Source organism: Piliocolobus tephrosceles, chromosome 15 (assembly GCF_002776525.5).
Source record: "Piliocolobus tephrosceles isolate RC106 chromosome 15, ASM277652v3, whole genome shotgun sequence".
NCBI classification, from domain to species: Eukaryota; Metazoa; Chordata; class Mammalia; order Primates; family Cercopithecidae; genus Piliocolobus; species Piliocolobus tephrosceles.
The window spans coordinates 11,284,609-11,312,579 of record NC_045448.1 but is presented as its reverse complement, the minus strand read 5'-3'; the positions used below and the strand labels follow the sequence as shown (position 1 = coordinate 11,312,579).

At 45.9% G+C, this 27,971-nt stretch overlaps 1 protein-coding gene, 1 non-coding gene and 1 pseudogene across 3 annotated transcripts in view; 1 reads left to right on the top strand and 2 right to left on the bottom strand.

The window, feature by feature from the left end:
• The window catches only part of GREB1 (growth regulating estrogen receptor binding 1), an 88,075-nt gene extending 72,435 nt beyond the window's left edge, over positions 1-15,640 (bottom strand). For both annotated transcript variants that reach the window (XM_023198496.1, XM_023198504.1), the window contains exons 1-3: positions 15,484-15,640; positions 9,369-9,488; positions 5,252-5,428 (exon numbers count right to left, since the gene is read on the bottom strand). In XM_023198496.1, the coding sequence (XP_023054264.1) occupies positions 5,252-5,428; positions 9,369-9,488; positions 15,484-15,640 (454 nt within the window). The remainder of the gene's footprint in view (positions 1-5,251; positions 5,429-9,368; positions 9,489-15,483) is intronic.
• LOC111532329 lies at positions 10,172-10,290 on the top strand. The gene has a single exon (XR_002728510.1). It is a non-coding gene; the product is annotated as a 5S ribosomal RNA (ribosomal RNA).
• LOC111532493 lies at positions 10,582-10,755 on the bottom strand (annotated as a pseudogene).
• Positions 15,641-27,971: the final 12,331 nt, after the last annotated feature.

Sequence of the window (27,971 nt, the reverse complement as noted above, 5' to 3'; positions counted from 1 at the left end):
CCCACGCCTGATGCCTCCATCCAGTGCCTTCCCGGGAGAGTGGATGCTCAGAAGGCCCTTCCTCTAGACCACTGTCCCTGTGCAGAGCGCCACTTGGCCCTAGTCATCAACCCTCCATGAAAAAATGCAAATCTGATGGATACTCTTATACATAAATATGTTTAGAAAGAAAATCTGATAGGAAACAAACCAGGTGCTCTGGGCAAGACATACATTGAAAATGCATGGTTCATAATTGGGTAATGTTTTTGGTTAAAAAAAGAAATGGTCCCTGTTAGGAAGAAGGAATAGACACAATTAAATAATCCCACGATTGAGGCAGAAGTACCGGTAGCAACGAGAGCAGTTCCTCAAATTTGGGCAGCATTTTCGAGTTTATAAAGATCATCATATAAAGAGCTGAGTTATCCTCAAAACCGCAGTCAGGTACCACGTACATCTTTATCCCCTTTATAGATGGCAAAACTGTAGCCCCAAGGCAGGAAGCACTTCTCTGCCAAGATGGGACTGGCTGTTCTAGCACAGTGTGCTACGAGGAAGAATGAGGAAACAGCAGGAGTAATTTAGGAAGGCAATTCCAGGAAGACATCCTGGCAAGTAGGATTTCAATTGGGCCTGAACAGCAACTCTCTGTTCCTTCCAAATAATGAGCCTTGAAAGCCCACGAGCTCAGACAAGCACACACTACACCTAGCAACTAATGACTACCCTCCCCGTGCCTGAAAATAAACAGTTACTTGGGACAAAAATAAGATCATCTTTGGCTCATTGTGCCATATTAATTGAAAAAAGAAAAAACAGAATCTGGGAAACATTATTTTAAATCCCCACCTGGATGGAGAAAGGAAAAGACCATGGGCAAAGTAAAACAAGGTTTTATATATATATATATATGTGTGTGTGTGTGTGTATGCATGCCCAGAGCCCCTGCCTTAGTATTTTGGCCAAATCCCAGCTCAAGTGTAGAAATGGCCTCCTTGTGTTGGGGAAGCCTAAGGAGCCGTACCAGGATTCCAGGTGAGACAGGAAGTGGGGCACGGGTCCCAGGTGTTCCTGGGAAAGATGAAGCACTCAGGGGTGGTAAACAGTATGATGTTGTGAGGTTTGAAACATAAAACTCTCAGGCCATCGTACTCCTCTAGAATCCTGCAGTAAGTTCATAACTAGTTCTTCTGCCTCAGTTTCTCCCTTTGCATAAAAATCAGTTGTGTGTCTGACTTCTAAGGGATCTTAAAACGCAAATTAAAACACAGTCATCTAAATTTAACATCTAACACTCTAAATATCCTTTAAAATATCAATTATAAGGGTAAAACTAGGGAGGAAGGACCTACACGTTAAGAAAAATTTGAGACACAGCAACCAAATGCTTTAGAAGACCCCTGTCTGGATCTTGATATAAATGCACCAATTGCTTTAAAAAAACTGTAAGATACAATTTGAACACACTGAATATTTGATAATATTAAATAACTGTTAAATCTTTTAGATATGATAATGGTATTGGAGTTCTAATGAAAAGCTGTTTTTTTTTTTGTTTTGTTTTGTTTTGTTTTTAAATGGAGTTTCACTCTTGTTGCCTAGACTGGAGTGCAATGGCTTGATCTCTGCAACCTCCGCCTCCCAGGTTCAAGTGATTTTCCTGTCTCAGCCTCCCGAGTAGCTGGGATTACAGGTGCCTGCCATCATGCCCGACTAATTTTTGTATTTTTAGTAGAGACGGGGTTTCACCATGTTGGCCAGGCTGGTCTCGAAATCCACCCCCTCAGCCTCCCAAAGTGCTGGGATTACAGGCGTGAGCCACCACACCTGGCCCCGATATCTTTTAAAGATAATGCCATGTGGAAATATTTACAGATGAAATGATACAATGTCTGGGATTTGTTTCAAAATAATCCCAGAAAGGGAGAAGAGGGGGACATTATCAATGAAACAAGATTGGCCATGCGTTGGTAACCGTTAAAGAAGGCTAGATCACCTCACACCACGAGACTCTGTACTTCTGTAGTTTGAAAATAGCTCCTTTTCCAAGCAGAACCCAGCTGGGCACCCCACCCTGCCACGCTCTCTACCAGCCTCCACTCCAGCCACAGAGCACTCCAGCCACTTCTCCAGTGTGCCATGCTGTCATGCACAGGGAGTTCCCTCTGCTGAGATGCCCTTCATCCTCCAGGACCTGGGCATCAGGGCCAGACCATCGGGGTTCAAACAGCGGGGTGGCCCTGAGCAAGTCAGTTAGCCTCTCTGTGCTTTCATGTCTATATATATCTCTGGATAATAACAGACCCACCACATTGGCTATTTTAACTTATTTCATGCAGTTTCTGGCACATGATAAATGCTCAAAAAGTGCCAACTGCTATTAGTGTTTGGTTTCTGTTGCTGTTATTCTCCAATTGGCAAAATTCTACTCATTTTTCAGGGCCCAACTCAGATACCACATCCTCCCATTCCCATCCTCACTGGACACCTTCAATTCCTGGAGCACCTTACCCTCTCTGCTAGACCATGTCGCACAAGGATGTATTGTAAGATTTATTGACAGAGTCATTTGTTGTGGATTTCTAGGCTGATTCTTGGTGTGCCTGCATCCCCCCACCCTGCCCCCAGACATAACTGAAGGTCCAGGCTTTCGTTTCAGGTTATATACTCAGTAAATGCATGCTGAATTCTTTGCCTGCTGAATGAACAAAGGACTCGTTTACTCCCATCTAAGAAAAAACAATCTAGCGGGATATGTTTTCCTTTTTTGTCTGAGCTGTCAACTCATTTAGATAAATTACCGGGCAATAAACTGAAGCACACACCTAGATTTTAATCTTTCAGCTTTTTCAGATAAAATACCTGAGTTGATTAAAAGTCACTAAAACAAGTCTCCTAATACTGCTGCTTCCTCCAAGGTATTCCCCAGCCTGTAGTTTATAGATCACTAAAAAGCACTGAGCCCTGCCGCTGCAGGGCTGGAGGGCGCCACCTTGTCCTGTGTAGCCATCAGACTTAATTGCAGGAAACCTAAACAGTGTTAAGTATGCAAGCTGAGAGCATAAAGTTATTTTATTAAAAGAAGAAAGCGATGGTTATTACCAACCAGGCCTTGTCACCCATTTCAGATGGCTTTTGGCAAGCAATTAACAAAGCTCCTACTTCCTCTCCTCGATGAGCTGGCTCTGTTACTGGGCTGGTGGTGAAGGAACTGAAAGATCCTCGTCTCTGCAGGCCAAGAGCCAGAGCCTCCTTGATTTACTACCCTGGCAATTCCTTTACATTCACCAAGTGGTGGAATCCAGACGAATCCCCGGCCGCTGCCAGATCAAACGCTAAGGCAGTCACCAGGCACGGCCTCCCGGACTCACTTTCATCCTGAGCAACTATCGTAAGCGTTCAGTCTGTCATTGAATTATTCCATCAGCTTCTTTGCTAGAGTGGGTTTTCTGGGATGATTCTGTTTTAGAGAACTAGTTACAGTGAGTCCATGAGCCTGCCTCAAGAGAATTGGCCACAATGTCTTCTCTCCTTTGTCACTGTCTAGTGGTGGTGTCCCTCCAGCGAGCATTCACCTGCCTTGTGTCGGAGTTCACACACGTGTGTGTCCCCAGCGCCTCTGTGGCAGGAGCCACCTCATTTCTTCTCCCTTCTCCATCTTCATCCTTTGCACAGCTCCTCAGACATGAAGTGTGCTCAATAACTACCCATGAAGTGAGTTTATCCTCCCAGCTTTTGGGGCCGTATCAAGTGCAAAACTGGAGGCTTCAATGTCTATACCCATGGAAAATATGTAAGAAATTGTAGGGGTTTTCAATCTAGAAGTTTTTCCCATAAATTCTTACAATCAAACTTGCTCTGCATGAAGACCGTTCCTGAGGCTACATCTGAAGTGGATCATTACCAATCCTGCCTCCCGTCCAGATTTCCTCCAAAGAAGATGCCAGGCCAGATGGAGGGGGCCGGAGCCACAGTCACAGGATGAGAACAGCCAAAGGGCCAGGGCACACGTGGAAATCACCTCCCTGCTTCATGGATGAGGACACAGAAGCCCAGGGGGCCACACAGGGACCTGTGGGCAGATGCAGGACAGGAACCCAGATCCCTGGGCTCTCAGTCCACATCTTGGTGTCCCTAGATTTTACTCCACAATGGGGGAGCCTGCTGAGTGATGGCCTTGGCACACAGTAAGAACTCAATTACATCATATGAGCAAAGGCAGCCAGGCTTGACAAGGCCTGGCCCCAGCTCTGCACCCAGAGCCTTAGTGGACCAGCGGTTGTTGGAAAGATCAAAGGCTAGTGGTGCCCAGGGCTGGAAGGGAAAGCGGCAGCTCCCCCATCTTGACCCCATCTTGACCTTGACTATGGGATGGTACCAGGTAGAATCTGGAGCCAGGAAGACTTGAGTTTGAATCCTGGCTCTGTCCCCTTTACTCATGCAACCTTGGGCAAGTTAACAGATACAAGCCCACCTATAAAACTGGCATAATAAAGACCACCTCTTGGCTGGGCATGGTGGCTCATGCTTGTAATCCCAGCACTTTGGGAGGCCAAGGTGGGCAGATCACTTGAGGCCAGGAGTTCAAGACCAGCCTGTACAACATGATGAAACCACATCTCCACTAAAAATACAAAAATTAGCCAGGTGTGGTGGCGCACTCCTGTAATCCCAGCTATTTGGGTGGCTGAGGCATGAGAATCACTGGAATCCAGGAGGTGGGGGTCGCAGTGAACTGAGATAGTGCCAGTGCACTCCAGCCTGGGCGACAGAGAGAGATTCCATCTCAAAATAAATAAATAAACAAACAAGCAAACAGACCATGTCTCGAGAGATGAGTGATAAACCAAAGGGGAAAACAGATACAGGGTGCCTGGCAGTCCTTCAGGACAGAACATTCTGGAGGCAGCAACACACTCAGCCTCATTCTCCTCTGCCTCTGTAGGCTGTTTCTGAGACTGTCTAGGACAGGGTTTGCCACCCATTCCTGACACAAGCGGGCACTTAGGGAGGTCTGAAGAATAAATGTATGGAAAACGAATGCTAAATGGTGAGCTTTCTGCAGGGATGCAGTCATACTGTAAATGCATCTCATTTGCATTCCATTCCACAAAGAACTCTTCTACCAGAAAACATAAACAGGGCTGCATGCTGCACCTGGGGTCCCAAAGGTGGTCCCTCTGTTGCCACCACCCCCCGCTGTGACCTCCCTTGACCTTGCTCTACCCAGTGTAGAAAGAGCCACAGAGGAGGACAAAGCAGAACTTACCAAGAAGAGCATTGTGGCCATTGTCATCCGGCAAGAACCTCTTGTCAACGGCGCACACCAGGAGATGGTCCGGTAGGCTGGGGGACTTGGCCCCCACGAGGAGAAAGCCCGCAGGGACGTCGATGGGCTCGTTGGAAATGGAGACGAGGCGCAGGTCCTTCCCGGCCTGGCAGAACCCTAGGAGGGGTGGACAGGGCTCACACGCTGCCCAGGGCTTCCCGGAAGCGGGGTCACAGGGGCAAAGGGAGGAAACGCTCTGGGTCTGCTCAGGAGGAACCCTTATCTCTGGGTGTGCTTGACCTCAAAATTAATCCTGAGAGATAAAACTATAATCTTAGTTGGTTGGACATGGTAGCTCACGCCTGTAATCCCAGCACTTTGGGAAGCCAAGGCAGGAGGATCACTTGAGGTCAGGAGTTCAAGACCAGCCTGGCCAATGTGGTGAAACCCCATCTACTAAACATACAAAAATTAGCCAGGTGTGGTGGCACACACCTGCAATCCCAGCTACTCGTGAGGCTGAGGCAGGAGAATCATTTAGAACCCTGGAGGCGGAGGTTGCAGTGAGCCAAGATTGTGCCCCTGCACTCCACCCTAAGCGACAAAGTGAGACTCCATCTCAAAATATATATATATATATAGAAAATCATAGTTATCCACGACACAGATCACACATTATTTGTCTATTGGTGCCACCATGTAACGCACATTAATGTGCAAATGAAGCTCAACAGGAAGAAATTTTAAACACATGATGGCAAATGGAAACAGATACAAAATAAATCCATAAGAAACTGAGGGTCCTCTGAGGTTTCTTACATGCTACAGTTTTTGGGGCTGAGAAAGAAGCCATCACGCAAAATGAAGGCTGAGAATCTGATAGCGTCGGTTTCCTCTAGGGGGCGGTGGGGAGGACTCGTGGCCAGGACACAGGCACAGAGCACGCCGGGAGCACGGAGATTCTCATTCCATGCCCTTCGGAACCTTTTGCGTTTTAGAGTTTGTAAATTTCCTATTCAAATAATACATCTCTACAAATATTTGGGGGAAAAGGTAAAAGAGAGAGCCAGCTGAGATTAATTTGGATAAGCCTTTTCCAGGGTCTTGTCCCAGGTAAGGGCACATCCAGCTCCATCTCCTGCGTTCCCTGTAGCTTTAGCTCCCAACTGAGACCTCTCTGGGAGCCCTGATGAGCCAAGGCCTTCCCAGCAGAGCACTACAGGACGTCCTGAAGACTTTCCTCCTGTGTGCAGGGCTTCCCCACTCACCGAGCATTTGCTCCATGGTTTCCCATGTGCCGCTGGGCAGGGGCAGGAGAAAGCAACACCTGTAGGGGAGACGCTGGCAGGCGTGGGGCCAGGACCACCACATGCCAGGCACTGGTGAGGCAGGCTCTGCAAAGCTCTCATCTCATCACCTGCAGCAAAGTGTGGCTGTTCCCATTTTTTAGATAGGGAAACTGAGGCTCAGAGAGGTTGGGTGATTTGCTGCAAACTACAGAGAGGTGGACCAGGAAGGGAGGCCAAGCTGACTCCTAGGTTTGGGGCACGATATAGTCTGGCTGTGCCCCCACCCCCGTCTCATCTTAAACTGTAACTCCCACAATTCCCACATACTGTGGGAGGGATCCGGTGGGAGGTAATCAAATCATGGGGGTGGGTCTTTCCCACGCTATTCTCGTGATAGTGAAGAGCTTCCCCACACAAGCTCTCTTGTCTTGTCTGCTGCCATGTGATGTGCCTTTCACCTTCCACCATGATTGTGAGGCCTCCCCAGCCATGTGGAACTGTAGGTCTAAGAAACCACTTTCTTTTGAAAATTGCCCAATCTTGGGTATGTCTTTATCAGCAGTGTGAAAACGGACTAATACAGGGCAGTTCCTTGCATTGGCTTGGGGAAGGGAGGTCAATTCCCTGAGGTCAACGTCAATTCCCAGAGGTCCCCTAACTCTCTGACCTAGGTCCCTCCCAGCCTGGTGTGGTCCATGCCTTCTGAAGAGCTGGAGGGATGTAGGCCATGAGTAGTCACAGTGTTTACTGTATTTATTTGGAAATTATGTGAAAATATAATGACCATTGGAGAGTTTACCTCTTAATGTTTTTTTTTTTTAAGAGATAGGGTCTTGCTATGTTGCCCAGGCTGGCCTCGAAGTCGGGGCTCAAGCAATCCTCCTGCCTCAGCCTCCCGGTAGCTGGGGCTTGACTACTTGCGCCACCATGCCTGGCTGAAGAGTTTACCTCTTACCATTTAATTCAGTGGCCTTTTAAATACTCAGACACTAGAAGTCGTACCTCACTAAGAGCCACCATATTGCCTTCCCCTTGCCTGGAAGAGCAGCCCAGCAAGGGCCGAGTCCCTCCCCTCCCAGTCATCATGCTCAGGGTCAAGTCCAGACCCCAAGGCAGAACACATGGGGCCTTCACACCAAGTCTCATCACTCTTCCAAGTCGGGCTCTGCCACACCTCAGGCCCCTACGTAAATAATCTGTTAGCAGTTCCCCTAAATGAGCTGTAATTTCACCCGACTAAGCCTTTCCCTCCGTCTGGAACTTCCCAGCTTCCTCCAAGCCCTCCACAGTCTCCTGGCTGACTCGTACTAATCCTCCAAAACCCAAAGGGCCACCTCCTCCAGGAAGCCTTCCCCAAACTCTCTACCTGCGTTAGAGCCCCTCCTCTGCTCCATGCACCCCTGCTTGCTCCTAACTGCGTGCAAAGTGTCCACTTCCCTGTATAGCTCCTATCAAGCAGGGATCTCTCGTCCCATGTATCTCCATATATCCAGAGCAAAGAGTTCAATCATTACTTCAATTACTGCTTAATTTAATAATAACCAGTTAGTTATCTTAAATAACTAAGGACTGAGCACAATGCCTGGACGTTGTAGGCATTCCAAAAATATTTGTATGGGGTACCACAGTGTCATATGTAAACCCTTTTACAAATAAGGAAGCCGAGGCTCAGAGAGATGTAGTGATTGGAACGCAGCTATTCAACTATCTGCTAAGCAGCCTGGCCTGCATGTTCCAGTTCTGTCTGATGCCCAAAGTGATGTTCTCGCCGCTAACTGGCCTCCCTGCTTGACTGGCATGGTGTCAGGACAGATGCACTCACTAGCAAAGAGGTTGTGTGGCGCATGGGTGTCAGAGTCAGGGGTCTGCCCCACGCCTCTCTGAGTGCACAGTACAAGCTCTCAGCACAGGGCTAAGCTGCCACCCGCCCAGCATCTCCAGGCCTCTGTTCCTCAACAGTGAAATTGTACCATTACTGACTGAACAGGGTCCCTGAGATTATGTGTATCTGCCTGTTCAACACTGACATACTGATGGGTATGAAAGATTATTCCAGCCAAGCATGGTGGCTCACGCCTGTAATCCCAGCACTTTGGGAGGCTGAGGCAGTTGGATCACCCGAGGTCAGGAGTTTGAGACCAGCCTGGTCAACATGGTGAAACCCCATCTCTACTAAAAATACAAAAATTAGCCAGGCATGGTGGCGTGTGCCTATAATCCCAGCTACTCGGGAGGCTGAGGCAGGAGAATTGCTTGAACCCAGGAGGTGGAGGTTGCAGTGATCTGAGATTGTACCACTGCATTCCAGCCTGGGCAACAAAGTAAGATTCTGTCAAAAAAAAAAAAAAAAAAAGAAAGAAAGAAAGGAAAGAAAGGAAAGAAAGGAAAGGAAAGGAAAGAAAAGGAAAGGAAACAAGGAAGGAAGGAAGGAAGGAAGGAAAGAAAGATGATTCTTCCTAATCACTTCTGAGTTCAATATGCTGGGCAAACAGGCCTGAGTAGGGAAAATGTACTCTAGGTTCCAAGCAACCAACACAGAAACATGAATGTCTGGTTCCCAAGCCACTGGTAAAGCTGAGGCTGTCCAAAGAGCAGCACAGAGGCCTGGCTTAGCATCCCAGCATGGTGTCTCTGGAGCTCGCGGTTCAGGAGGGCAGGCCGGGCCAGCACCTGCTGGGGGCCCACAGGCACGGCTCACACCTCAGGGAAAGCAAAGAGGAAGACCAAAGAGGACCCCTGCAGCAGAGTCACAGGCTCAGTTACCGCCTGGCCACTGCCTCCAGGCAGCATAGCAGGCACTGCCTGGCCAGGGGCTGGCAGAGGCTCACCATCTGTGGTGCAGCATCCTTCAGGCGGAGGGTGCAGCTGGAAAGGGTTTGGGGGGCTGTTTGTTTCCAGCCCTCCTTCTCCCTCTTCTTCCTCGTCCTCATTGTCCACTCGGCTACCACCTAGATGGGGGAAGAAGAGTGATGAGCAAGGCAGCTGCTGTCCGGCCTCAGAGCTTCCTCTGGGGCCTTTCCTCTGCCTGGATTCTCAGGCTTAACAAGCCCAGGACCTACAGGACTAATCCAGAATGAGTTCCACCCATCCTTAACAAGCACTCAGCAAGTCTAGCTAGCTCGGAATTAACTTGTCCTTACAGACACTCTGTCAGTCGGGTTTTATCAACCTTCTTTACCAGGGAGAAAAGCTGAAGCTTGCTCAGGTGGATGACTCGCCCAAGGTCACACTGCACACAGACCTGGACCTCATGACTCCAAATTCAGGTTCACTTCTCTTGCATCTGCCACAGCTGCACATACACTAGACGTTTTATATGTGAAGAACTGGCTGACAAGGACTTAGCACAATGCCTGGACATAGTAGCATTCCAAAGATATTTGTGTAGAGGGTACCATAGTGTCATAGGAAGACCATTTTACAAAAAAGGAAACGGAGGCTCAGAGAGATCCAGCAACTGGCCCACGGCTACTCCACTATGTGCTAAGCAGCCTGGCCTGCATATTTCCAGCCATGTGTGATGCCAACGCTGATGCTCTCGCGCCTAACCTGCACTGCTTCATTTGGGAGGCAAAATACAGGTAGTATGAACAGCTTCACACAACACAAGAGAGCGGTCAAAGTGCACATTGTCTATGGCCATACCACCCTGAACGCACCTGATCTTGTCTGATCTCAGAAGCTAAGCAGGGTCGGACCTGGTTAGTACTTGGATGAGAGACTGCCTGGGAATACTGGGTGCTGTAGGCCAGGCGCGGTGGCTCAAGCCTGTAATCCCGGCACTTTGGGAGGCCGAGGCAGATGGATCACCTGAGGTCAGGAGTTCGAAACCAGCCTGGCCAACATGATGAAACCTTGTCTCTACTGAAAATACAAAAAATTAGTTGGGCGTGGTGGTGCATGCCTGTAGTCCCAGCTATTCAGGAGGCTGAGGCAGGAGAATCGCTTGTACCTGGGAGGCGGAGGTTGCAGTGAGTCAAGATCACGCCACTGCACTCCAGCCTGGGCAACAAGACCAAAAACTCCATCTCAAAAAAAAAAAAAAATTATCCCCAAGGGAAGAACGCATGTAAACATTACTAGATGCACAAACACACACACGTACAAATAGCCATTCTAGAGCAGGGTCAGGTATGATAGGGATGTAGGAAGCTTTTTTTAAACTGATAAGAACAGATAGTACACTTGATCTTAGCCAAAAGGCTGAGAAGTGGTGTAAGAAGCTTTTTTTTTTTAAGGGAAATAATATTTCAGAAGGAATGGTCACTGTGGAACAGGTCAGGACAGCCTAGAGGTGGCCATGGAAATCCCGCCACTCCCCGAGCCTGCGCTGTCACTACAGGGAAATGAACTTCTCAGCTCCAGCAGGCAGGGTCTCTGCCCTCACTCTTCCCTGTATTCCAGGCACCCCACAAGGAAGCTAAGTAGGACTGTGCTGGGCAGCCCAGTGGCTCTGGGTACACAGAATCGTACCTTATTCACTAAGTACTGCTGGAGAAGGCAGGATCTCAGGCTGCTGAAGTTTAGTCCTACCAACTTCTTGTAAGTTAGACATTTGGGGTAAAACTCTTTCTCAACTTCTCTATCTTTAAATGTCATTTAATAATAGCACACAGAGTTCTTCAGGGAACAGGGCCATTATGAACATCCTCAACACGCTGAGTGAGGACACAGGCACTCTTCGCTGCTTCTTTCTTTCTTTTTTTTTTTTTTGAGACGGAGTTTTGTTCTTGTCGCCCATGCTGGAGTGAAATGGTGCAATCTCAGCTAACTATAATCTCTGCCTCCCGGGTTCAGGTAATTCTCCTGCCTCAGCCTCCCAAGTAGCTGGAATTACAGGCACCTACCACTACGCCCAACAAATTTTTGTATTTTTAGTAGAGATGTGTTTCACCATGTTGGTCAGGCTGGGCTTGAACTCCTGACCTCAGGTGATCCACCCGCCTCGGCCTCTCAAAGTGCTGGGATTATAGGCACGAGCCACCGCACCTGGCCCACTTATTTCTTTGTCTTCTCCTCCAGTATTGGTTTATTTGCTGTCATGTCTCAAACCCTCACTTAACTTGGCTCTAACACCATCCATCCATCCAGAGGGCTAAGCGACCTGGGTTAATGATGAAATCATGTGTAGTAGAAAGAGACTGGACTGGAAATCAGGGAACTCAGGTTTCTGTACTAGCCTGGGCCACTGCCTACGTGGACGCAGGAAAGGGACTTACCCTCTCTGTGCATCTGATCCTGCATCTTTAAAATGAGGTGGTTAATCCAGACAAACCTTAAGGTCACCTGGAGTTGTGATGGTCTATGTGGAAAAACATGGCCCTCAGAGCTGCGTGGGATGTTCCAGATGTGATTTAAACAGTAGAGCATACTGGAAACATAGCCTCACAATGGCTACCATTTCAAACGGTCTTGTGGGACAAGAGGCAGAAGAAGCTGAATGTTTCCAGCAGGTGGGAACCATGACTTTGGGTAGGTCACAGCAGGAAGTGACTCAATAATTCCTGATCTCTCAGTCTTCCTGGGCTTAGAGGACACAGAGGAGGTAGGAAGGCTGTGAAGAGATTACCCAGAGGTGGGGTGGGGAAGGAGGTACACTCTTGAGTCTGCTTCGGATGCTTTCTTCCTGGCCTTAAAAATAGCAGGCATGGTTTTAGCAGAAGGTATAAAGAGTCATGCCCAGACCCCAGGCTCCAGCAATGCAGTACAGGTCTCCATGTTGGGGACACAGAAGACTCTGTCTGCAAAATCGACTCTGGTCTCTCAGCCAGTACCACAGAGGCTCAGAGGGGATGGCACAGACACCAGCTATCAGTGAAATAAGGGAGACACAATCCCAGGAAAACTAAAACCAGCAGCCCCCAAGGCCCGCACCATCGCAGCAAAGGGCACACCTGGGAATGCCTGCATGTGATTCTGCTAAGCTGCTAAGAACGGGAATTCAGACCCTCAGAAGGCATGAAAGAAGAGGGTCGTAAGCCTCAAAAGGTCAAAGAAAGAGCTCAAAATCCAGTCAGTAAGAAAGCAGGATTAAAGGTCAAAGGTCTACGTCAGATATTCCAGGGGCTGTGATGGGAAGATCCGCTAGCAACAAGCTGGAGGGGACATTCCTGCCCAGGAGCAGACTAAACCCGACGTGTTTACCCAGGTCTCCTGGCAGGACGAGAGCTCTAAAATGGCATTAGACAAAACCAACTGGATTGAGAGCTTAGAATCCTAATAACAAAACACAGGAACTCAGGGGCCCTAGAGCACCACTTCCCTCCATTCCGTACAAGGCTACTGCTTTTAATGTTGACATACAATTGTGTTTTCTTTCCATGAGCACAAACTCTATGGCATTCTAAGTGGGTGGGACTACAGGATTTTACCTGTGTCCTGTTTAATGAATAAATACCTATCCCAAAATGCTGGACAGTGTCTGTTTTGTTGATCTCTCTTCTTTAAAAAAAAAATCAAGAATGTATAAAGGGTTTTTCCCCTATAGGAGGTGGTAGGTTAAGAGCCCAAATTCAAAGAGCAAAGTAATAAGACTCCTGCTAAATCCCCCTCACAAATACATAACATGTTAACAGATCAAGGGGTGTTCAGCCTACCAGCACCCCGGTCATAAAAACCATCTTTAATGTCATTGTCTGAGGAAGGCCAGCATTGGCTAGGCGCGGTGGCTCAAGCCTGTAATCCCAGCACTTTGGGAGACCGAGACGGGCGGATCACGAGGTCAGGAGATCAAGACCATCCTGGCAAACACGGTGAAACCCTGTCTCTACTAAAAAATACAAAAGAAAAAAAACTAGCTGGGTGAGGTGGCAGGCGCCTGTAGTCCCAGCTACTCAGGAGGCTGAGGCAGGAGAATGGCGTAAACCCGGGAGGGGAGCTTGCAGTGAGCTGAGATCTGGCCACTGCACTTCAGCCCGGGTGACAGAGCGAGACTCCGTCTCAAAAAAAAAAAAAAAAAAAAAAAGAAACCCCGACAAACAGACACAACGAGATGTGGCCTGGATAAGCCTGCCTGTCTGCGCCAGGTTTGGCTATGCAGGAAGCAGGGCTTCTAGCTGAGTGCTTGGTTTAGGGTAACATTTAGCAAACCAAAAGGAATCTGCCTCTTCCCACCAGCCCCCTCAGCCCCCTTGTTTTCCCGCACTAGAAAACCAAACTCTCAGAGGACTTCTCTCTTCTGTTTGTTGGACAAATGGGGAAATCGCAGGGCTTGTTCCAGTTTTCATAGCAACGTGGAGCTGGACAAGCCGACTGACAGCTGGCAGGGAACCTTCAACCACAGCACCGGAGGAATGAAGGCTGAAGCCTCAGCGCTGTCCCTGCACAGTGCCACATGTCCAACAGCAGATAAGGGCACCCTGAGCTGTCAGAATGTCAGACACAGCCTCCCAGTTAAAGGTGGGTAGAAAGCAGCTAGCAAGATCTTTCAACAGGAGGGAAAGCTGATTTGGAATCCTCAAAGGGCTTTCTACTCCTCTCTCCCACTGCAGGCAGCCCTGAGTCTACTCAATCCCTTGTCTGTCCCCTTTTTATCTCAGAGCTTGGCCAAAGCTGAGTGTGTAAATGCTGCTCAGTCACTCAAGCTTCCGGCAAGCCACCCTTCCATCCTCCCAAATCACACAATTCAATTACTTCGGCTTGTGAGGTGAAAGCACTTTGTGGATTTTAAGGTATCATTCAAATAAACATTACCATCAGTATCACTATTACTAACACATCATTAGCCACAAAGCTCTTCAATACTAGAGGTAGAGGATGACTAGGTAATTCATATTCCACCAAAGTCTTTCAACTGGCCAAAAACAGTCCATAAAATACTCTCCAGCCATTCCTCAGCTCCCCATAAAATCAGTCGCGTCTCCCATGCAAGAAAACATCGGTGCTTTTGATGTGAATGCCAGAGAATTCTTGGTTTTCCTAATGCATGGTTTTGACCACAAGTCTAGTTTCTCTCAGACCCAGATCCAGTTCTTCCAGGGGTTTAGAAGGGCCACTTGCAAGGTGAATTTAGTAACAACGTTTTAAACAATGACACAAAAATGCCTCCCTGCTAGAATAAGGAACTATCAGATCTCACACAAGCTCAGTGTGGGGCCCCTTGAAGACAAGACCTCCACACCTCATTTTTCTCTAGGTGCAATTCTCTCCAACCCAACCATCCCCTTCCACATACACACTCACGCACAGCAAGACCACCCCAGCACAAGACCTGGCTCACGAGTGCTTTCTTCTTTAATTCTAGTTAATCAATTTTTGTTTTAAAGCATAGCCCCCTTTTCACTTCAATAGCTAAGAGAAGTCTGCGGGTAACTTCAAAGACATCAACTTACAAAAAGAACTTCCATAACAGCGATCTCATACTATGGATCACTGAGGGGTTACTTCTGACACGAAAACACATGGCTATAAAAAAACAATCATTTCGTTCTCTGCATAATTAAATAAACTCTAAAAAGTCATCCCCATGCCTGAAGAGAATTCAGTTCTTTATTCCTGGCATATATTAAATTTATAAGGGTTTGCTTTTGGTTTTTAAAAGCTTCTAAGAGTTCTCGTACCTACTATTACTTTGCAAAGATAATAGCCACGAATCCCAGGACAAAGAGAAGGAATATAGTGCTGAGGGTCAAAATTTCTTGCTTTTCCAAGTGAAAATGTCAAACCTTCTAATAAGAGCATAAGTAACAACTGATTGAGAACAAGTTGTCCTCTTCCTTTCTCCTACTGATTCAATGAATAATTTTATTTCTTGCAACTTTACGGCTGACACTTATTTACATTTTAGCCAAAGTAAGAACTTGTACACAGTTTTCTTTTTCTAATAATTCTTTTCTGCTAGATTCAACGTCTTCTACATAAAGAAAACACTTTCCAGTTCTGGTGCTAACACTAACTGTGCACAATAAAAGAAATACACAAATAAAAGCAATGGGCATCTCCTACCTTCTAGAGCGGCAAGCTGCTGCTCAGCTTCCAGGTACAGCTGGGAAAAGATGGGCCTGGGCACCAGGTTGTTGGACCGCAGGGATGCCTCAATGGAATTGTGCAAGACCTCTTCAAAGCGTGTCGTCTTCAGCTGTCCAGCGTAAGAATTTCCCATCTTCAAGAGAATGGAGTCTTCTGTTTAAAATGGCATCTCAGATTCGGTGCAAAAGTCTGACTCCACGCAAGGCAGAAGGTGAAACAACTGCAAGGAGGAAGGGCCATGTAGCCTCCGCTCAGCAGAGACCAAGAAAGGGCGGCTGTCCTCAGCTGCAGCTACTGCCGGGCAATTACAGGAAGTTATATAAGTAACAGCTTTCTCTAATTTAGCACTCAGCAGAGCCTGACACCTCTTAGAATATTTCACTAGAGGTGCCTCTTTGCCATCCCCAGATTTCACAGGACTCCCACTTTTCCCAGAGATGTGGTCCTGCCCCTGACAGTTCCCAGACGAATGACATTTCATTTTCCATGACCTGCAGACGAATGGGCCCTCCCACACTCTTGTAAGTGATGGCAACTGAGCAATCCACCACAACCATTCCCAGATTTGAGGATTAGAGGAGCCGGGCTCCCCCCACCTTCCCGAAAGATAGGCTAGCAGGTCTCCCATCATTGTCTTTGCTGGTAAAAGGCTGATTATTCTCATTCTTCCTTTAAAATGTTTTTTAATCTACTAAATGTTTCCATGGTTCAAGTAATACAGAATTAAATCTGGAAAACGTGGAAATCACAGAGGAGTGGGAAAACGAGGAAAATCACTGACATTTCTATCCCCCAAGAGATTTATTTTCTATCCTCCCAAAAATCACAGAGAATCACTGTGAATTTTTTCTGCAGCAGCTTGAGATATAATTCACATACCTTACCACTTAAAGTAGACAACTCAATGGTTTTTCGTATATTCACCGTGTTTTGCAACTATCATACGATCAATTTTAGAACGCTTTCATCAGCCCAAAAGGAAACCCCAGACCCATCACTCTGAAATCCTCCAACCTCTCCAGCTGGAGGCAATGATTAATTTATTTTCTGTCTCTATAGATTTGCTCATTCTGGACACTTTGTATAAATGGAATCATTCAGTACGAGGTCTTTTGTGACTGGCTTCTATCTAACGTTAGCACAATGTCTTCAAGATTCATCTGTTTAGCATGAATCAATACTTCATTCCCACTCATGTATTTTGATGTACTGTTTTAGACTTAATTCTTTGCAGAACTTGCGGGTGGGAAGGGACGGGAGATTATATTCACATAATTATAATCATACTATAATACACATTTTTATTGTTTTTTTTCCTTGACATAAGCATTTTGCTCAATCCTCTTGCAAATGTTTTTAGAATAATTTTAATGGCCACTTCCCTTGAGTGAAAATGCTGATATTTGTTCCGACATTTCTCCCTGATTATACATATGGTTAAATTTCCATTTTCAGTCCTTCCCAAGAGCAGGCATTTAAATGTGTATATGTCCTTAACGTTTTCCATTTATTTTCTATTTCATTACATTTAGCTATGTGTTATGTTTCTGTTCTACTTCCTTTTGGTTTAACTTGTACTTTTTTCAAACTTTTCAAAGCAGTTACTTTATTGTCATCTTTATTTTTCATCTTCATTAACAACGAAGACATTTAAGGCTACATGTTATCCTCTGGGCACCTTCTTTGCTATGGTACAAGGTTTAGTGTGAAGTGTTCTCCTTTTCTTCTCTTTCTAGACAGTTTATCATTTCCCTCTTATTCCCTCTTTGATCCGTTAATTACAGAGGAGTGTGTGTTTAATTTTTAAACAGTCAAGACGGTGATGGGGGGGTGAGTTCAGCTTCATATTATTTACTTCCAGTTTTTAATAGATTATAATCAAGACTGTGGTCTTTAGAAACTCTACTTTTGAAACTTGTTAAGGGTTTCTTGTTGCCATATACCTGCTGGAGTTTTTCAGATATGAGAAAAGACATTCGTAAACTCTACAAGGGATGAAAGGAAATCGATCAGATTATTCAAACTGTTCTATATCCTTGTATGTCTCTTGTCTACTATCCTGTTCATCTTTAAAGTAGCATTTGACTTACAAAATGGCACCAGATGCCTGCACTGAAATGACCACAGAATGGCAGTTTCCTGCCTTCGTCTACGATGACTGCACACACGCCCGTGTTGCGACTGGCTTCACCAGCCAGCACAGATCTCCCATTCACTCTCACTCAAGCCATGTGTAATAAATTCCCCTGGTCCTTGTTCTGTTGGTGGCAGAGTAGCTTCAAGATGTCACCCTTGGTGCCCTGCAAGAGCTCTGCTTTCCCTGCGGAAGGTATAATAACTGGTATAGTCACGTTGATTTCCTGCCCCTATTGTAAGGAAGATTCAGCCTTTCCTCTTCCAACTAAAAGTAAATGGAAGGCATTAACCACTTCCTGCTTGTGGCAATAACTTCTGACCACAGGGCCCCTTGGTCAGCCTCTGCTTATAGCCTGGGGAAATGAGCTGTGGGAGGATTGCTTCAGGAATTAGCCCCAACAAAAAGAAAGTGCTCCTGAAAGAGAGAGGTCAGCAGCCAGAGTAACCTAACAAGAGAGCGGAAGAGGCTGCAGGGTCCTGTCGTCTGCCTTGTTTCTTGATCTGTTGCAGACTTCAATATGTGACTGAGGGGTTGTCAGCCACATGTGGGGATACCTGCATTATTCTCAACTCAGGGTGGTATGTTTAAAGCTGCCGCCAACTAATACCATCCCAAATGCCCTCTATTTCCATAGCATCTTTGTCTACAGAGCTTAAGGCACACAGGAAGAAGTTTTAAGTCTGACTCATTTTACTTGCAGCCCCTGCAGAATCGTGTCCCCTGACGGAAAGAACACGTCGGGGCATCCAGACCCTCCCTGCCCAAGGTCCTGTTCAGCTGACCTCACAGCTGCCTGGCAGGAGACCCCAGCAGCAAAGGGACATGTCGGCCTGAGGAGATGGGGCAATAAAAACGAAGAAGGAAAAGTAATATCCATTGTCCAGCCACTGCGTGCGAGACACTGGGCACATTCCCTACTTTACACACGTGGTAGCCCACGGAAGAGGTATGATGAAGCCCATTTTATAAATGATACATTTGAATCTAGAGATATATAGCCTGCAGAAACGCTTGCTGGAAAAAAAAAAAAAAAAGAAATAGGGGAAGAGAAAGATGGAGAAAGAGAGAGAGAAGCAAAAAACAACATGGCATAGAAAAGTGGGGTTTTTGTTTGTTTGTTTTTTGAGACACGATCTCACTCTGTTGCGCAGGCTGGAGTGAGTGCAGTGGCATGATCTCAGTTCTGTAACCTCTTATCCTCCCACCTCAGCCTCCCCAAGTGGCTGGCACTACAGGAACATGCCACCACGCCCAGCTAATTTTCGCATTCTTTGTAGAGACGGGGTTTCGCCATGTTGCCCAGGCGGGTCTTGAACTCCTGGGCTCAAGAGAGCTCCCAAAGTGCTGGGACCACAGGCAGGAGACACCATGCCCGCCCAGTAAAGTTTTCACACTCACAAAATTAAAACTTTATTTTATAGCCCTAAACAAACATCAAAGTTTTAATGTCTATAAATAAATAGTGAAAGAAAAAATGAATACCACTCCCTATCTAATGATGCATTTGACATCAGAACAGTAAGTACATACCACTAAAGAAGAATGAGGAGGCATTGCAACAGTATTAAAATTTGTGGTTCTTTTTGTTATTCCATTGTGGCCACACCAAACAGTGCGGGGACTCTCTAGATACCATGGCAGGGCCCTACCTTACAGACAGGCCCTGACTGCAAAGCCACACCTGCCGGGTGAGGAAGATTCGGGCCAGACCAGGCCTGTCGTGGAGGCACATCCGGAGCTCTTTGACCCACTGGAATCCTGCATTTGACCAGTGGAGAACTAAAGACCCAGAAAGAGAAGAGCCTAGTTCAGGGTCAAACACTAAAGCTTCAATCCTCCCAAACGCCACATGGAGACAACACCTACAAAAGGCTTCCTTGGGATGGTCCTTCTTTCCCTGGCCTGGCCCTGACCGCTCGCTCTCTGTCCATGGTCTCTTTGCTAGACCCCTGCTGCAGTTATTCAAGTCTGCAAACTGCCTGTGGGATTTCTTCCATGCCCTAACACATCACATCCACCGCCTGCATTCCAAGGCCTGGACCAGTTTCTCTTAAGGCTGGTGTGTGATGCTCTTCAACTACAGAATCTGAAGCAGTGCCCATCAGGGCAATGATGATGGCCAAACCACAGCCTTCACCTGAATGCAGAAAAGCCTGGCTGTACTAGTCTGTAAAGAGCAGGTGCAAACCCGCGCAAAGTGATTTAATCACCGGGCCTTGGTGTTCTCATCTGTAAAATGGGCACTTAGAAAAATTGATTGTTCATTATGGAGAGTAAGAGAGACACAGTATATTCAGAGCATGATCATTAATTTCTAGTTAAATCTGGGCATTCACAGGAAAAGAACTTCAGATTATAAATGACAAGTGACAAAAAAAGCACTATTGTCCATAAGTACTACAACTTAAAAGTGGGGAGAAATCAGTAAGAACTTGTGTTGTCAATGGGGCTGGTACTGGAAGCAGGCCAGGAGGGTTAAGTAGGATATTTCTGGAAAAAAACTAAGACCAGCATTTGAGGAAAGGACAGGAGAGTGCAAAGGCATGAAAACTCCAAGGGAACAGACATACTCTAGAAAAAGAAAGAAGTTCATTTGCCTAAGAGTAAATGGTTTACAAGATGACATAGTGATAGAATAACAAAAACAAACCCAAGGGTGAAAATCAGACATTGTATAGGTGACAGTCACTCCCTGGAGCTGTACAGCTAGAGACTGATGAGAGTAAAGATAATGCCTGTCAATCAGACAGAAATGATTGGGATAAAACTGGAGGGAGGACACTCTTTCAATAGGACCTTTGATATCTGCTTATCTTTGAGAGTGAGGCCAAAAAGTTGCTTGGAAATTCTGTACATGCAGATGCAAATGGTTGCCTGGTGGGCTTCATGGGAGGTGATCAGATGTGGGTGTGTTTCACCAAATCAACCTCACACACAGCTCCATGTCAGTTCGAATCCCAGCACCAGTACCTAACTTCCACTGGCCCTTCTGATCCCAGAAGCACCCACGGCTTGAGCAGATGAAGCCAACTGACCCAGGTCAGTTTGAAGTGGCAACGGTGAGCTATCTCAACATGCTCTAGATGGCTGGGACATTGACCTGAGCTGTTCTTCTCCCATGGTACTGGTAAATCTGTGTCCTTTAGAGGACTCGGGTAGACTGAGAATTTTTAGGTTGAGTTGAAGTTTAACTAGAATAAGTGCAGGGCAGAAGCTTCAAGGAAGATAAGCAACTATTAAAGGCAGGGACAAAGAAAGGAGAGGAAGCTTCTGGTGAAATGGGACAGATGGAGAACATGCATTGTCTCTAGTCCCTTCACAACCTCACTAAAAGGACAATGAAGGAATGTGCAGGTATAAGCACCCAAAGACGAAGAGACAGGAGAGAAAATCACAGCAGACAAGATATGCCAACAAAAGTTAGCATATTCAAAGCAGAGAAGTAGGGCTAGAATTGGAAAGAGTCAGAACTAAAGCCCAGTCCTGAATTTGGTGAGGCATCCTGAGAAGCAAACCAATTCAAACGTACAGAACCCAGAGAAGGCTTAGGAATTCCAGGCAACAAGGTGAAAAGTAGGGCTGAAGAATGGGAGGACTCTCTCTCCCTTCCCGAGCTGCCCCTTCCCCTTCTCTGCAGAAGTCTGGAAGTTTACTCAGGACAAATTAAACCAAAGAAAATCTGGTCTCTTGGACATAGCTGGCCACAGGTATGAGACGCAGGGGTGAAAACAGGGAAATTGACTCAAATGATGCAATATCCCTTCTCTCATTTCTTTTCTCCCATTGGCTCCCCTGAAGTGCAATCATGCTTAAGGACGGACAGATACTGAAAATTGGGGGTACTCAGTATAACAGATCCACGTCTAATCACCTTCTGTGAGGTTCAGCAGTCAACCAGCAGTTTTCTTTTATTATTTTATTTATTTATTTATTTATTTATTTATTTATTTATTTATTTATTTTTGAGACAGTTTCGCTCTTGTTTCCCAGGCTGGAGGGCAATGGCACAATCTCAGCTCACTGCAACCTTCGCCTCCCAGGTTCAAGCGATTCTCCTGCCTCAGCCTCAGAGTAGCTGGGATTACAGGCGCCCGCCACCTCGCCTGGCTAATTTTTGTACTTTTAGCAGAGATGGGGTTGCATCCCAGGTTCAAGCGATTCTCCTGCCTCAGCCTCAGAGTAGCTGGGATTACAGGCGCCCGCCACCTCGCCTGGCTAATTTTTGTACTTTTAGCAGAGATGGGGTTGCATCATGTTGGTCAGGCTGGTCTCGAATCTCCTGACTAAGGTGATCCACCTGCATCAGCCTCCCAAAGTGCTGGGATTACAGGCGTGAGCCACCACACCCAGCCAATCAGCAACTTTCTATGCTGACTTAAAAATAAGCAGACATCCAAAGATCATCAGCATCACAAGGCTTTTGAGAAAATCCTTAAACATAAAAAGTAGACACTAAAAGAAACAAAGAGACAAAAGAGAGCAAACAAAAACCACAAAGGAAACACATCTGCCACAGTTAATATCTTCAAAGGGATAATAATGTATCCACAAAACAAGAACCGTAAACATGGAGAAAACGAGAAGGAATTCTTAAAAACTGTTTAAACAATAACAGAAATTTAAACTTTAGTAGAAGGGCTACAAGGCAAAGTTGAAGATCAAGATATAAAGAATGGAAAAGAGAAGAAAATTGAAATGATTTTGTTATTGCATAACAGGACAACTATAGTATGAAGCTGAAGTTTTTTCAGTAGTTTTCAATGTCATTTTCCTACCATATTATTTCCAAAATGAGAGAAAAATAGCTACTCTTGGCCACGCTGAAGGCTACTCTGAAACATTTCATTAATGTGGCTCCTATTTACACATTTAACCATTCTCTTTTTTTCCGTCTTAAAGTAGGACAACTGAGATGTTACCTAGGAAAGGACTAATCAGACAGCGAATACCCACAAAGAGAAAACATTTTAATGTTTCCTTTAAATATCTTTATTCTATTAGAAAATAAACTCTTTGGGGGTTCGTGGGAGGAAAAAAGACAACTGGAAGATCAATCCATGAAGCCCAGAAGGAGTTCTAGAAGAATAAAAAAGAAAAAGGAGAAAATGATATTTCCAAAGAATATTTTTCAGAGCTGAAAACCACAGATTTCCAGATTTAAAGGACCCATCAAAAGCCCAGCACAACAAATGAAAAGGATACACATGGAGGCACATCCATGAAATTTTAGAACCCTGGAGATAAAGAGGTGAAGAAACAACAGGTCACATTCAAGGGCTTAAAATAATCAGGAAGACTTTGGATTTCTCCAAAGCAATACTGGACACTAGGAAATAATGAAATAATGCCCGGAAAATTTTGAGGGAGAATTATTTCCTACCTAGAACACTCAACCAAAATAACAATCAAAGTGAGAGTAGAGTGAAACCATTTTCTGAAATGTAAAATCTCCAAACAATTTATCTTCCAAGTTCCCTTTCTCAAGAAACTACTGGGGAGTGGTGTAAATTAACAATTGTGAAGCCAGGGGGCCAGGATGGGGGATCCAACAGAGGAGAGAAGGAGAGGGAACTCACAAGGTGGTGATGAGAACAGCCAAACGATCCACACTGGAGCAGGGACAGAAGGCTCCAGGAAGGAGGTCTCCAAGAAGAAAACGGGGTAACAGATTTAATTATCTGATGTGTTCAATGATACTGAAAGGAGTTTACAAGTTCTATCAGAATATGGGGATATATTATTGACAGGTATAGGAAGAATAAGATGTACAATGACTGAAATTTTAGTTACGCACACTGTAAGTCTACGGTGAGTGCTGATTCAAACAAAGTTTTGATGTAACTGTTTTGGAAGAATCAGAAAAGGGAAAGGCATGTGCGTGTGTATGTATGTGGGTGTGTGCATGTGTGTGCATATGTGTTTCGGTATGTGCACATGTGTCTGGCTGTGCATGTGTGTGCACATATGTTTGGGTATATGCACATGTGTGCACGTGTCTAGCTGTGCATGTGTGTGCACATATGTTTGGGTATATGCACATGTGTGCACACATCTGGCTATGTGCATGTGAGAATGTGTGGTGGGTTTTTTTTGTTTTTTTTTTTGAGACAGGGTCTTGCTGTGTTGCCCAGCTGTAGTGCAGTGGTGCAGTCAGAGCTCACTGTAGCCTCAACTCCTGGGCTCAAGCAATCCTCCCGCTTCAGCCTCCTGAGTAGCTAGGACTATAGAAACATGCCACCATGCCCAGATAACTTTTTTTTGGTAAGGACGGAGGTCTTGCTAGGTTGCCCAGGCTGGTGTCAAACTTCTGAGCTCAAGCAATTCTACCGCCTCGGCCTCCCAAAGCACTTGGATTACAGGAGTGAGCCACTGCACCTGGCTAACAGTGTGTTCTTGGAGTAGAAGGAAAGAGGTATAAGAAAGCTAAATTCTCATATTCGACAGTAAGAATGAAAAGATGGCCTAGACACAAACAATAAATGGCAACACCAGCTGTTACTTGGGAATAAAGAGGTAATTCCAGAGAAGAAGAAAAAAAGGGAAGAATTTAAAAATGGTTTTAAATTTTGTCGATTTAAAAATGGTTGTCTCTAGGAAGCAGGTATTGGGGTAGAAATAGGTTTTTCATTTTCATTTTTCATTTTAAAGCTTATGATTTAACTTTTTAGACTGTGTGCATATTTATATTTTTTGAAAAACGGATGGTTACATTTTAAAAATAAATGAAAGGCCAGCAAGAAGAGAATGACAGGCATTATAAGGAAGCGCAGTAGAAGAGCAGCTGAAGCTCATGGTAGACTGCAGACCGAGAGCAAAGGAAGGACACCTGCAAAGAATTATCTAATTTCATCCTGCCAACAACCCTGTCTTCTAGATACTTCTCTCCCTACTTTTATCCCATATAAAGAAACTAAGAAAGTAAGGTTTGGAAAGGTTGGACCTGTCTAAAGACACACAGCTAGTGCCTGGTCTGGAATTAAAAGCCCATCTCCAAAGAATCTCTTCCAGAAAAAGTAGTGTTAAGAAATTTAAACTGGTACAGCTGAGCACAGTTGCTCACACCTGTAATCCCAGCCCTCTGGGAGGCTGAGGCAGGCAGATCACTTGAGGTCAGGAATTCGACATCGCCCTGGCCAACATGGTGAAACCCCATCGGTACTAAAAATACAAAACATAGCTGGGCGTGGTGGCACACCTGTAATCCCAGCTACTCGGGAGGCTGAGGCAGGAGAACCACTTGAGCCCAGGAGGTGGAGATTGCAGTGAGCCGAGATTGCAAAATTGCATTCCAGTCTGGGCACCAGGGTGAAAAGCCATCTCCAAAAAAAAAAAAAAAAAAAAGTTTAAACTAGCAGAATGTAAAATTCTCAGACATCCTCATTTTCAGAGTTATAAATCTGTATTATCATCACTTTCTGGTGCCTTTTCTAGTAGTGACAAGACATTTCCTGATTTTACAGAAAGTTAAGGCATTCCTCTAAAGTTCTAAAGGACAGCACTAGAGACTCGGCCTAAAGAGACTAGGCCTGCATTCACACAAAAAGTAAGACACGCTCCTGAGCACGGCAGGGTTTTCATCACGCTGGGAGCCAAGAAAGTCCTGCAATTATTTCGAGAGCAGGTTCTACCTATTCTCCCAGAACCATGAGAAAGCTTGTAAGGTCCCTATTACAGAGCTTGTATGTTACAACATGTATCCCAAGTGAGCACATAAAAAATATCAAAACTTCAGTTTATAGCTAATTTATCTATTCACTTCAACTATGTATTATATATTTTATAATGCAAATAATATATACTGTGGTTCATGCATACATAAACCACATATAAGCATATAAAAACATGTGGTCCATGTTCTTATAAATCAGTAAGGACATATGTTGTATACATATATATGTGTGTATTTATTTACTGAAAGAGAGAGTATGAATGGAAGAATAAGAAAACCAGTATTTCTTTCCTATATACTATGTGCCAGGAAATTTTCTTCCAACAGCTCAATGACAAAAGTATTATTGTCTTGGTTTTGCAGATGAAGGGAGGGGGCATGGGATGTAAAAGCATTCTTTGTCTTCACATCTTTGTTCCTTTTTTTTTTTTTTTTTTTGAGATGGGATCTCACTCTGTCACCCAGGCTGGAGTGCAGTGGCGCGATATTGGCTCACCGCAACCTCCACCTCCCGGGTTCAAGCGATTCTCCTGCCTCAGCCTCCTGAGTAGCTGGGACTACAGGCATGCGCCACCATGCCCGGCTAATTTTGTATTTTCAGTAGAGACGGGGTTTCTCCATGTTGGTCAGACTGGTCTTGAACTCCCGACCTCAGGTGATCCGCCCGCCTCGGCCTCCAAAAGTGCTGGGATTATAGGTGTGAACCACTGCGCCTGGCCATCTTTGTTATTTTCCTTAGCAACACAAACCCCAAACATTTTAAGTAATAATCAATAGCTGCTGTCAGGACTACTTTGTGCAGAGATTTTTCTTGCTTTCCATTTGTAACTTTACTTCATCACAGTCCTAAAACTCAGGTAACGTGGTTCTCATTTTACACATTAGGAAATTGAGGCCAGGTGACTTGTCCAAGGTCACACATTTGGAACAATTTTAGAATGTCCAATGATGGCCCTTAGTATGCTTTACTGAAAGCAAAGATTCATTGGAAAGATTAATCCCTTTTCTTTCAGAAAAGGATGCATTTTTTTAAGTTGCTTTTTAAAAATGGTGTTCACTTGTCCAGTCATGCTCAAAACTTTGGGTTAGGAAAAGGATTGCCTTGGGTTCTCTCATCATGGTGCTTTGCCAAAAGGGGAGCTGCCATAGAAAGTTGCTGATTGGCCAGGTGTGGTGGCTCATGCCTGTAATCCCAGCACTTTGGGAGGCTGATGCAGGTGGATCACCTTAGTCAGGAGATTCGAGACCAGCCTGGCCAACGTGATGCAACCCCATCTCTGCTAAAAGTACAAAAATTAGCCAGGCGAGGTGGCGGGCACCTGTAATCCCAGCTACTCTGAGGCTGAGGCAGGAGAATCGCTTGAACCTGGGAGGCGAAGGTTGCAGTGACCTGAGATCGTGCCATTGCCCTCCAGCCTGGGACACATTTTGTAGCCTCATCTAAAAAGAAGTATTTCTAGCCAGACAAAGAAACCCGAGAGCGGGCCGGGCGCGGTGGCTCCCACCTATAATCCCAGCACTTTGGGAGGAGGAGGCAAGTGGATTACCTGAGGTCAGAAGTTCGAAACCAGCCCGGCCAACATGGTGAAACCCTGTCTCTACTAAAAATACGAGTTAGCCGGGCATGGTAGCAGGCGCCTGTAATCCTCACTACTCGGGAGGCTGAGGCACAAGAGTCGCTTGACCCCGGGAGGCGGAGGTTGCAGTGAGCTGAGAATGCGCCACTGCACTCCAGCCTGGGTGACAGAGTGAGACTTTGTCTCAATTAAAAAACAAACAAACAAACAGAAAACCGAGAGCATTCTAAGAATGTGGCCTGCAGACCCGTCCCCTGCGTGGAGGTGAGCAGGCAGACAGGCGCGGGACAGACGGGCGGCCAGTGTTCGCTCCTCCACCTGCACCCTCAGCACTGTGGGCCCTTCCCTGGGGATGAGAACAGGAGCCTTCTGACTCCAGCCCATTCCGAGGAAAACATTCTTGCCCTGGCCCCTCCTTAGAGTGACCCCTCCCCTCCTCTTCCCTCCTTAGAATAGAACATCCAAAGGTTTGCCCACAGGTAAAAAATGGATTTCTTTTAAAAGGCTTGGCCGGGTGCGGTGGCTCACGCCTGTAATCCCAGCACTTTGGGAGGCCGAGGCAGGCAGATCACGAGGTCAAGAGATCAAGACCATCCTGGCTAACACGGAGAAACCCCGACTCTACTAAAAATACCAAACATTAGCCGGGCATGGTGGTGGGCACCCGTAGTCCCAGCTACTCGGGAGACTAAGGCAGGAGAATGGCGTGAACCCGGGAGGCAGAGCTTGCAGTGAGCGGAGATCACGCCACCGCACTCCAGCCTGGGCAACTTGAGCAAGACTCCGTCTCAAAATAAATAAATAAAAAATAAATAAATAAATAAATAAATAAATAAATAAATAGCTCTCAGACTAGAAGGGTTAAGCATCCAACTAAAATCAGGGTCCGAATGATTTCCCTACTCCTCTCTGAGGTCCCTTCACTCCACCTTTTACCCATCATGCAATGAGGCACCTCTGTCTAAATGAAGCCTCCATCTGTCAACAACAGCGCTGAGTCCCAAAATGGGCTGGGACTCACTTCCTTAGATAACACTTGGCTCTAGGTGCTCCTGGGTGCTGCACACTCGTCATTTTGCTA